The sequence below is a fragment of the Cardiocondyla obscurior genome, linkage group LG04, assembly GCF_019399895.1.
Source record: "Cardiocondyla obscurior isolate alpha-2009 linkage group LG04, Cobs3.1, whole genome shotgun sequence".
NCBI lineage: Eukaryota > Metazoa > Arthropoda > Insecta > Hymenoptera > Formicidae > Cardiocondyla > Cardiocondyla obscurior.
In genome coordinates this window covers 1,413,383-1,423,006 of record NC_091867.1, presented here as the reverse complement: position 1 = coordinate 1,423,006, position 9,624 = coordinate 1,413,383, and the positions used below count along the sequence as shown (strand labels likewise).

Below are 9,624 nucleotides of genomic sequence, written 5' to 3'. Positions count from 1 at the left end.
TTTTAATATCCTTGCGCAACCATCGATCGTGAAAATATCGGTTATAATGAATGAAAATCACTTAACGTTTTTTCTCTCTTTCTTTCTCTTTCTCAATTTGCGCTTTTGATTTGTCAAATGAACAAAGCGCCGCAAACTAGCACATGATAATTTCCCTCCCTGCAAAAATTCTTTCTTCCTTTCTTATTATATATAAAATTTGAAAATTTTATATTTTACGAGACTCAAAGGGACGCTGATTACTAAAATATATTATTTAAAAAGGAACTCGCTTCAGTTCCCGTTTCCATTATATGTATAAATAATCTCAAACAAGCAGAGTTAAATCGAATCGAATTTACTAATTGTTACCGATTCACCGCGGTGATAATTGTATCTTTCTTGGCTCACTTCTTGCCGTAAGAATAAGCCTCAGCCTTAACTTTGATTATTTTCTTAATTTTAATTATTTTTAATATTAAAAAAATTTTAATTATTATTTCCTCATTAAAAATCTACTTTTCCTCAAAACATCTACAAAGAAAAAAAATTATGCGACTCACCGATCGATGCTCAGCAGCGGAGTTATTCAGCAGATAATCCTGAAACAAACAAATATAAAATTTCATTGTAGAGAGATGAAAAATTTGTCTAGTTTGTAAAAAAAAATTCGATAACGCAAAACTGTTAATATTTTGTACATAAAAACTGATCCTTACCATGGGGTTGCTCCGCCGATGTATGATGCCCGTCCTGGGACCTCCTCCTCCTCCCAGATGGGACGTGTCGAGCCATCCTCTCGCACACTGGGCACTCGCGAAGTCCGCGACCGGGTGAATTTATCGCGAGAACAAAATTATTTAACACCCGCTTTTTTCGCGCGAGTTCTTTTGCCACACTCGCGTTTTTAACATTTGTATATCAAAGTCACAAGCCCGATAAACTTAAAAGGCACCTCCGAATCGCATTCAGTTTAGGAAGCGAGTGCCAATACAACCCAAGAAAAGGACGAAGAAAATAGAAGCGACTACGTGAAATACTATGCGAATCACGTATACCACCCGCGCGACTAACATAATGACCTCTGTCGTCACCCGCGTGCTACGCAACAGTAACGCGTTATATAATTATTTAATTGTTATTATACCCTCGATATATTACACACTTCTGATAAATACGTCGCGGTTCTCGTTCATTGAATAACGTACGCTGGGCGCATGCTTTTTAGTATCTAATAAATAAAAAAATAAAAAGAACAGATATTAAAAATTATGACATATATATGAATTATTTATGTACAATGTATAAAAATAAAAAGATTTATATAGAAAAAAAAAACGTATTTACGTAAAACTTTTTAAAACATCTTGTATCATTGATCACGAAAGAGTTAATAGGTTTTTTTTTTACAAGATAAGCCAAATTTTTGTGACGAAAAGATTTATATGGGTAGTTACAGTGCTTACTTCCACCGAGTTTTCACTCGAGTCGTCCTCGATCTCGACAGGAGAAGCTGGCTACGACGTAAAGCGAGGACACCTTTGATTCTTCGTTCGATTTTCGTCGGCAGAACGAACAAGGCCAAGAACTTGCGTCGAATGAGATGGGCCGCAATATTATAAGTTCCCCGCGCACTTCATCTCCTTCAAGTTCCTCAAAAATTCGTTTGTCGTAACGGGATGAGATTCTCGCCCGCGACGAAGAAGACGGGCGAGGTACAGATCTCGTGCTCTCAAATTTGATCTGGAATTTGAGTTTCTATAAGTTTTCGAACGCGAACGTGCAAGCTTCGATACTCGCGTATCGTCGCCCAACTACAAGTACGTAAAGCTGTAATATCGAAATAAAGAACTAGGCAATTCACCTCTATTTGTCCGATCGAACGTCGATGGATGGACAACAGCGGTGTCCTGTGCAAGACACTGCGGTTCATAGGGTCCCCGGCGCGAGACGAGACATGAATACACGATGATAAGTTGTTAGAGAACACGCGTAGATACCTCGACATCTTCGTCTCCAGAACCGTTGCTCTCTCCGCGGCCGAGGTACCTTCTCGACTGAGCAACGGGTCGCGTAGATCGTTCGCGATCAGGCGATCAATGGAACGCTGTGATTGGTCGGCGCGCTAGGGTCTTCTATCATCCTCCTCCCCAACCCCCCCGGACCATCGCTAGCGGTCGCGGGTGAGGTGTGATGAGGGGAAAGAAACAATTGAGTTTTCATAATTCATGCGCGACGTATTAATTTTTTAGATAGGATAAGCCAAATTTTTCTGACGGAAAAGTCTACATGGGCAGTTGTGATGCTTAACTACAACTGTGCACATGGAAAAGTAACGCAGCGAAGTGGAGAACAGCAATTGCGCCGGTATTTCGATGGAGAAATCCAATAGGAGATAATGCAGTTTAGTTTCTGGGGGCCGGTGGGAGCCGCGGCAGAGCCCTTTGCGCAATAAAGGCGTCGTTAAATAAGAAAATTCAACCTAATGGAACTCGAAGACTCGACCTTTCCTTTTAATTGCTTTTACGCGTTTCGCGAAAATCTTCTCTTACGGCAAAATGCGGTCCCTTTTCTAGAATCGTAAAAACTGTAATTAGGCTAAGATTATAAAGTTTCTTTGATCCCATTGCAAATAGATCAAGAATCTGCATCTGTTCCTTCAAGAATATATATGTCGACAGTTTTCAAACTTTGTTGCTTTATTCACATGCGAGACAATAAGATAACTTTTATTTCATCTATTATGTGGAAAGAGCTGTCGTTCGTGATAGTAAAGCCAACTGAGAAACGCTTATCAGAAAGTTCAATCAAGGCTAATGCAATTTCAGACCACGAATTCGATGGGAAATAAGCGTTTCCTCGACGACCTGCCTTAATTCCTTCATTTTCCGCACCTAATAATAAAGAAAAATTAATAAAATGTCCATCTACGAAAAGTAAATATAATTATTAACATCTTATTTCAATATTTTATAACAAATAATTTTAAGTTTATAAAATAATTAAATCTTTAATTATTTAATAATTTTATACACTTTTGCCAAGATAGATTCAACTCACAAATCAACTACAAGAAATTTATTTATATTTATTTATATATACGCAAGATTTATGTATATATTATATATATATATATATGTAAAAATAAGTATATAATGAAATAAGTTGCGTAAAAACAATCACTATTAGTTCTACATCGACGGGATAATTAAAAATAATAAAATAAATCATATTTGTTAATATCACAAAGTATTGCCGTTTCTGTTATTTTTTTGTTTTTTTTCCAGCTAACACGAAAGTACCTATTATTTTTCCTGCATTCGGATGACAATATGTGGAAGACAGCGACATGTCTATAAAGCGGCTAGAGCATGAAAATATATTATTTATATTTATCTTCTTTTAGACTATACATATATGTATTTGAGCGCTCGCACGCGTGTGTGTGTGTTTAAAAAATAAACTACTCTTTCTCTTTTTTTTTTAAACAGGGGAAATATTGATCATTCTTGTCTGTCTTAGATGCCCATCATGAACGACACTTAAACTATTGTCATCAGTCTATAACATTAGATAATTACCATCAGATATTATCGCAGATATGTATCCTACTCTATCTATTAATTTCTTCTTATATTTTTGTAGATAATGAAAAAAGTAATTCAGAATAATATTTGATAGTTCATGAAGAGATACAGCAACACACCTATGAGCGGTACAATTTTTTAAATATTTTAAATTACATTTTATATATTTCTACGTCAAAAATTAATATTAAAATTTAATATTTTTGACATTTTATTAATAGTTTCAGATTAAACAAAATTAACTTTGCTCAAATTACCTAAATTATTTTTATTTAAAATCAAAAATTGAATACGTTAATTTAATAAGATATTTTATTTTTTATAAGTTAATATTGCTACTGTTGTTGGTTCTCTTCATAGAATAACTATCTTATCCCTAAGTATCTTTTGATCACAGATTATTTTGTGGGCGTTGCGATAAACTTATTGAAAAGTTATTCGATATACTCTCGTCGAAATGTAACTGCTTATTAATACAAAAGTATAAATAAAATTATTAACCAAAAATATGAGGTCTATGTTAAGTAATTAACATTAAATATTAATATTCGCATTATACTAGGTATATATCACATCTTAGCTTAAACCGAACGCCAATCATCAATGTGTTCGGAGTAATTCACAAGTACAACTTCAATATATAGATTTAAGTAAAATAACATCACTGTAAACTTATACAAAACAATCTCAGAAATCGCGAGAAGAATTTCTTTCTGCTATAAAATTCCGTTAGCAATTAAAAAACTGGAATTTAATGTAATTTGAATTATAAAATTAATTTTTTCCTGGATGAATGTAAATAAAATGGAAAACCAGAAACCCTTTCTTGGCATTCAGTGACTTTTAAATAAATGTATAAAATAATAAAAATAAAATTTTAAAAAGTTAAAAATACCAATTTTTAGCTTTTAGTTAAATATTTGTCATTCGAAAAATGAATTATTTGAGACTCGATATACATATACGACAAAAATCTCATAGAAAAAGTGCTTACTTTGGAAGATGTCTATCTCTACATTTGACGTTAAAATATAAATCGTCAAGAAACAACACGTAGTTAAATGTTCGATGTAGTTTTCGATAAACATTTACACAGTTGTCACATCGGTCACTTCAATTCTGGAAATCGGTTTCGCAGGTTCTACGTATATAAATCCTTCTTCATCGTTTACAGAATCACCGATTTGTAACTGCTGCAAATTTGCTACGATTGAATCTACCTGAACTGGCTGATCTGGCGGAGCAGTTTCGTTTCTTAATTTACTGAAATGAAGATAACATATACCGCGATAACCTTGCCAGGTTATTTCGTTCGGCTTAACGCCACGCTTCAACAAAGCGTTTTTCAAGTCCCGAACTCTCACGCCGGATGAAATGTTTGAGAGTTTCAATGAAAAATCGATATGCGTTTTCGTTCTAGCACGAAAATTCTTACGCCGCCGAGATGCGCTTTTGGTGCTGTTTTCCTTTATCTGTAATACGTGAATAAAATTTATTTATAAAAGAAAGATGGTATAGAAAAACATAAATAATAAAAATTTTTTTAATTAAGCTCAGATAATATAAAACTTAATATTAAAAAATGTTCTTACTTGTACTTCAGAATTAAGAGGATCACTTTCATCTTCAGATTTTGATTTTTTGTACGTTCGCCTTCGTGTAAACCGAGGCTTATCGACTTTATCCTTGCCACCTTCTACGTTGTTCTCTGTATCAGAAACCTCTCTCTTCGCATTAAAACGCTTTTTGTTTTTTGAATATTTAACACGATTCTTGATATAATGGCGTGTCTCCACGTCGGAATCGACTTCCTTCAAGACAACACTTTTTCCGTCACTGCAAAAGAATAAACGTATATTTACACGAAATAGTCTACTTAACGTTATTCAGCCATACTTAATGCATACTTTTCATCCATTTCTTTGAGCTGCTGTAATACCTGCATGGTTTTTAGTCTTCTTTCACTAAGCATATGCCACAAAATGCCAAACGGTTTCTTCAGTCTCGACTCTACATATATAGTTTGTGTTGGAGTGACAATTATATCTACCGGCACGTCATATTCTTTAAACAATTGTGGTGGTAAATAATCCACAATTTGGCAATCATGCACCGTTGTAACAACAATCGTGTTTTCTGTTATAGTTCCCATTTTCATCATCATTGCAAACTCAAGATCCGCAAAACCTTCTCCTTTGCCGAGCCTGTATCCATCTCGACTGACGGATACAGAACCCAACACCACGAGATCTACCTAAAAAAATAATAAGTATTTTGAATAATTAGTTAATGTTAATTTTTTGTTCATGGCAAATTATTGTTTTATAATAAAGAATATTCACCTTAATATGGGAATCTAATCCAAGTGGTTTACCCGCTTGCTCTAGACCACGCATGGAAGCTACTGTTTTAAGCTGTTCTTTTGTTGCACCAGCAACTGGTGTAACATGCAAGAACAAGCCAGTTCTCAACCTGGGGATAGGCACAATAATTTCCTTATTTGCTTCCAAAGCTAAAAATCTTACTGGTTCTTGTGGTTTGTCTGGATTTATTTTTATAACTCTGGCCTTTTTAAATTCTTCCAGTTGAACCAGTTGCTGTGCAGCTTCCATGGCACCCTTGAAATTTGGTATACGCTTGTATATGTTAACTGGAAAGTTCACCAGCTCGTTCTTCGTCATATAATCCCATACTTTACGACGAAAACTTGACTTTGTTACTTCCTCAGCTGTAAATTAACATATAGAAATCAGTTAACAAGAAACAGTATAGCATATGCTTATTTTCTACAAAATAATTTTGCAATAAAAAAAATTAACGAAACATTTAAATCTCGTGGAAGACTTCCAAGTTTCTTGTATGTATACAAACGTATAAATGCCAAAATTATATCTTTTTGACACTGAGAACTAGCAATGTCAAGGTATTGGAGAAATGCCTGTTGCACCGACCGCGTGAAAAAAAGCTACTCACGTAAGTTCTCCGTCATCTTCTCCGGATCGTTAGCGAATTCACGGAAAGCGACAGGGTGCTGATCCAGGACCGGAAAGAAAGAAATTGCGGGAAGCGTCGTCGTGAGATCTCCCCCACAAAAATAGACCGATTTATCCCGTTCACGCGCGACCCTTTCTCCTTCCCCTCGTGTCTATTTCTACGCAGTCCAGCACGTTGCCAAACTCCACGACGTCGCAATCCTCTAGGGCCTCGGTCGTTCTTCGTCGGCATAAAACGCCATTTGCGGGTCGTTGAAAAGAGGCACGACGACTATCGGAGTTCGACGAATTTATTCTCGCGTCACTTGCAAGGACACCGTAGACAGACAATCGCTCCGAGAGGCAGTAAGAATCAGCTGATCTTCGAACAACGGGCTAGACAGCTAGGGGTTTTCCAACCTCAGTCTCGAGAATCAGCTGATATCTCCTATCGCCTTCTGCGCAATCGTTGACGATCACATATCCACGCTTACTCGTTGACGATTACATATCCACGCTTACTCGTTGACGATCACATATCCACGCTTACTCGTTGACGATCACATATCCACGCTTACTCGTTGACCTCGTAACATTTTTTTTCTATTTGAAATAAAAATATTATTTTAATTAACGTTTCTTTTTTCTCTATATTAAAACAAAAATTCTTTTACAGACAAAGGTTTATTTTCCACTGAAGTTTCATGAGTAAATTTGACAAGCAAATGCGGCGATTTTGACCGCAATTACATTCCTAGATTCGTGAGCGCGAGCAAGACCAGCGTTACAAGCAGTGGTCGCAAATTTTAGACGGGCAACATACGCACACTAAGCACAATGCCGTGTCCGTGTGTGCCCGTAGCGCCTGCTAATGCCTCGGACGCAGAGAACCCAACTCGGAATCGCGGCTTCCACGCATGCAGATACAGAGGCTCGTCCGCGTGAAGCCAGCGTTTCAGCTGCCGTCGGATAAAGAACCAGGCCAGACCTATACACTGTCTGTCCTGTTCTTTGACGTTGTCGGCTAAGATATCGCAGATCCGCTTCTCGGTAACATCGCGGAGTCTTAAATAATTTTAAGTAGTACGAAATCCGACATTTTCAAGATATAATATAATATAAATTTTTAATGTAAAATGCAACAAAAATTTTCCGTCCCACTTAAACAGACTGCGGACTGTCGGTTGTATATACTTTTCATATTTTCTGCAAGTACAACCGGTGTGGTTAAAAATTTTTTATGCATTCTACACATCACTCATACCTAGTTTAAATTATTATAAAACAAGGAAAAATTGTTCGAATAGGACTTTAAAACTACTAAAATACGCGTCGCACAATCCGGCGTAACGCGAATCTCAAGCAGCAGATGCCAATTTCCCGAATTGCGTGCAGTAGCGCACGCACTATCAGTCACGGCTAACGAAACAGAAAACGACACTCCGCGAGAGACCGACGAATACTCCGGGCTGTACAACGATCAATTAAAAAATAAATTGAAAACGCGAATTATAACCCGAGAGCGCGAAACAATATTCCGATCACGAGAAAAGCGACCTTGTTTTATAATAACTTAAACACAACACCCCGTATAATATACAAAAACGCAAAACTGTACGCTCACACTCACACTCGCTCACATAATATTCACCGCGCACTTCATAACACTATGACTCATATTCACCGCGCATTTTATTACAATATCACTCATACTTAGTTTAAATTATTATAAAACAAGGAAAAATTGTTCGAATAGGACTTATAAAACTACTAAAATACGCGTCACACAATCCGGCGTAACGCGAATCTCAAGCAGCAGATGCCAATTTCCCGAATTGCGTGCAGTAGCGCACGCACTATCAGTCACGGCTAACGAAACAGAAAACGACACTCCGCGAGAGACCGACGAATACTCCGGGCTGTACAACGATCAATTAAAAAATAAATTGAAAACGCGAATTATAACCCGAGAGCGCGAAACAATATTCCGATCACGAGAAAAGCGACCTTGTTTTATAATAACTTAAACACAACACCCCGTATAATATACAAAAACGCAAAACTGTACGCTCACACTCACACTCGCTCACATAATATTCACCGCGCACTTCATAACACTATGACTCATATTCACCGCGCATTTTATTACAATATCACTCATACTTAGTTTAAATTATTATAAAACAAGGAAAAATTGTTCGAATAGGACTTATAAAACTACTAAAATACGCGTCACACAATCCGGCGTAACGCGAATCTCAAGCAGCAGATGCCAATTTCCCGAATTGCGTGCAGTAGCGCACGCACTATCAGTCACGGCTAACGAAACAGAAAACGACACTCCGCGAGGGACCGACGAATACTCCGGGCTGTACAACGATCAATTAAAAATAAATTGAAAACGCGAATTATAACCCGAGAGCGCGAAACAATATTCCGATCACGAGAAAAGCGACCTTGTTTTATAATAACTTAAACACAACACCCCGTATAATATACAAAAACGCAAAACTGTACGCTCACACTCACACTCGCTCACATAATATTCACCGCGCACTTCATAACACTATGACTCATATTCACCGCGCATTTTATTACAATATCACTCATACTTAGTTTAAATTATTATAAAACAAGGAAAAATTGTTCGAATAGGACTTATAAAACTACTAAAATACGCGTCACACAATCCGGCGTAACGCGAATCTCAAGCAGCAGATGCCAATTTCCCGAATTGCGTGCAGTAGCGCACTATCAGTCACGGCTAACGAAACAGAAAACGACACTCCGCGAGGGACCGACTAATACTCCGAGCTGTACAACGATCAATTAAAAAATAAATTGAAAACGCGAATTATAACCCGAGAGCGCGAAACAATATTCCGATCACGAGAAAAGCGACCTTGTTTTATAATAACTTAAACACAACACCCCGTATAATATACAAAAACGCAAAACTGTACGCTCACACTCACACTCGCTCACATAATATTCACCGCGCATTAGATCGCTCGCAGGATAGTCCACGACGCTTCCGTTAAATCCTCGATCTTGACAAAAGAAATATGATGTATCTTGATGTATCT

The 9,624-nt window shown here is 37.0% G+C and overlaps 2 protein-coding genes across 2 annotated transcripts in view; both read right to left on the bottom strand.

The window, feature by feature from the left end:
* LOC139101885 (protein Star) overlaps window positions 1-1,998 on the bottom strand; it is a 41,688-nt gene extending 39,690 nt beyond the window's left edge. Inside the window, exons 1-4 of the mRNA XM_070655391.1 lie at window positions 1,844-1,998; window positions 1,446-1,722; window positions 699-1,210; window positions 543-581 (exon numbers count right to left, since the gene is read on the bottom strand). The gene's annotated coding sequence lies outside the window, so the exon portion shown is untranslated. The remainder of the gene's footprint in view (window positions 1-542; window positions 582-698; window positions 1,211-1,445; window positions 1,723-1,843) is intronic.
* Window positions 1,999-3,351: 1,353 nt separating this feature from the next.
* On the bottom strand, window positions 3,352-7,131 carry Lost (methenyltetrahydrofolate synthase domain-containing protein lost). Its single transcript, XM_070655379.1, has 5 exons — window positions 6,540-7,131; window positions 5,909-6,294; window positions 5,474-5,820; window positions 5,159-5,402; window positions 3,352-5,038 (listed from the first exon to the last, which is right to left on the bottom strand). Exons 1-5 carry the CDS (start codon window positions 6,553-6,555, stop codon window positions 4,655-4,657), a joined length of 1,377 nt encoding a protein of 458 aa, XP_070511480.1. The 5' UTR covers window positions 6,556-7,131; the 3' UTR covers window positions 3,352-4,654.
* Between the last annotated feature and the right edge of the window lie 2,493 nt (window positions 7,132-9,624).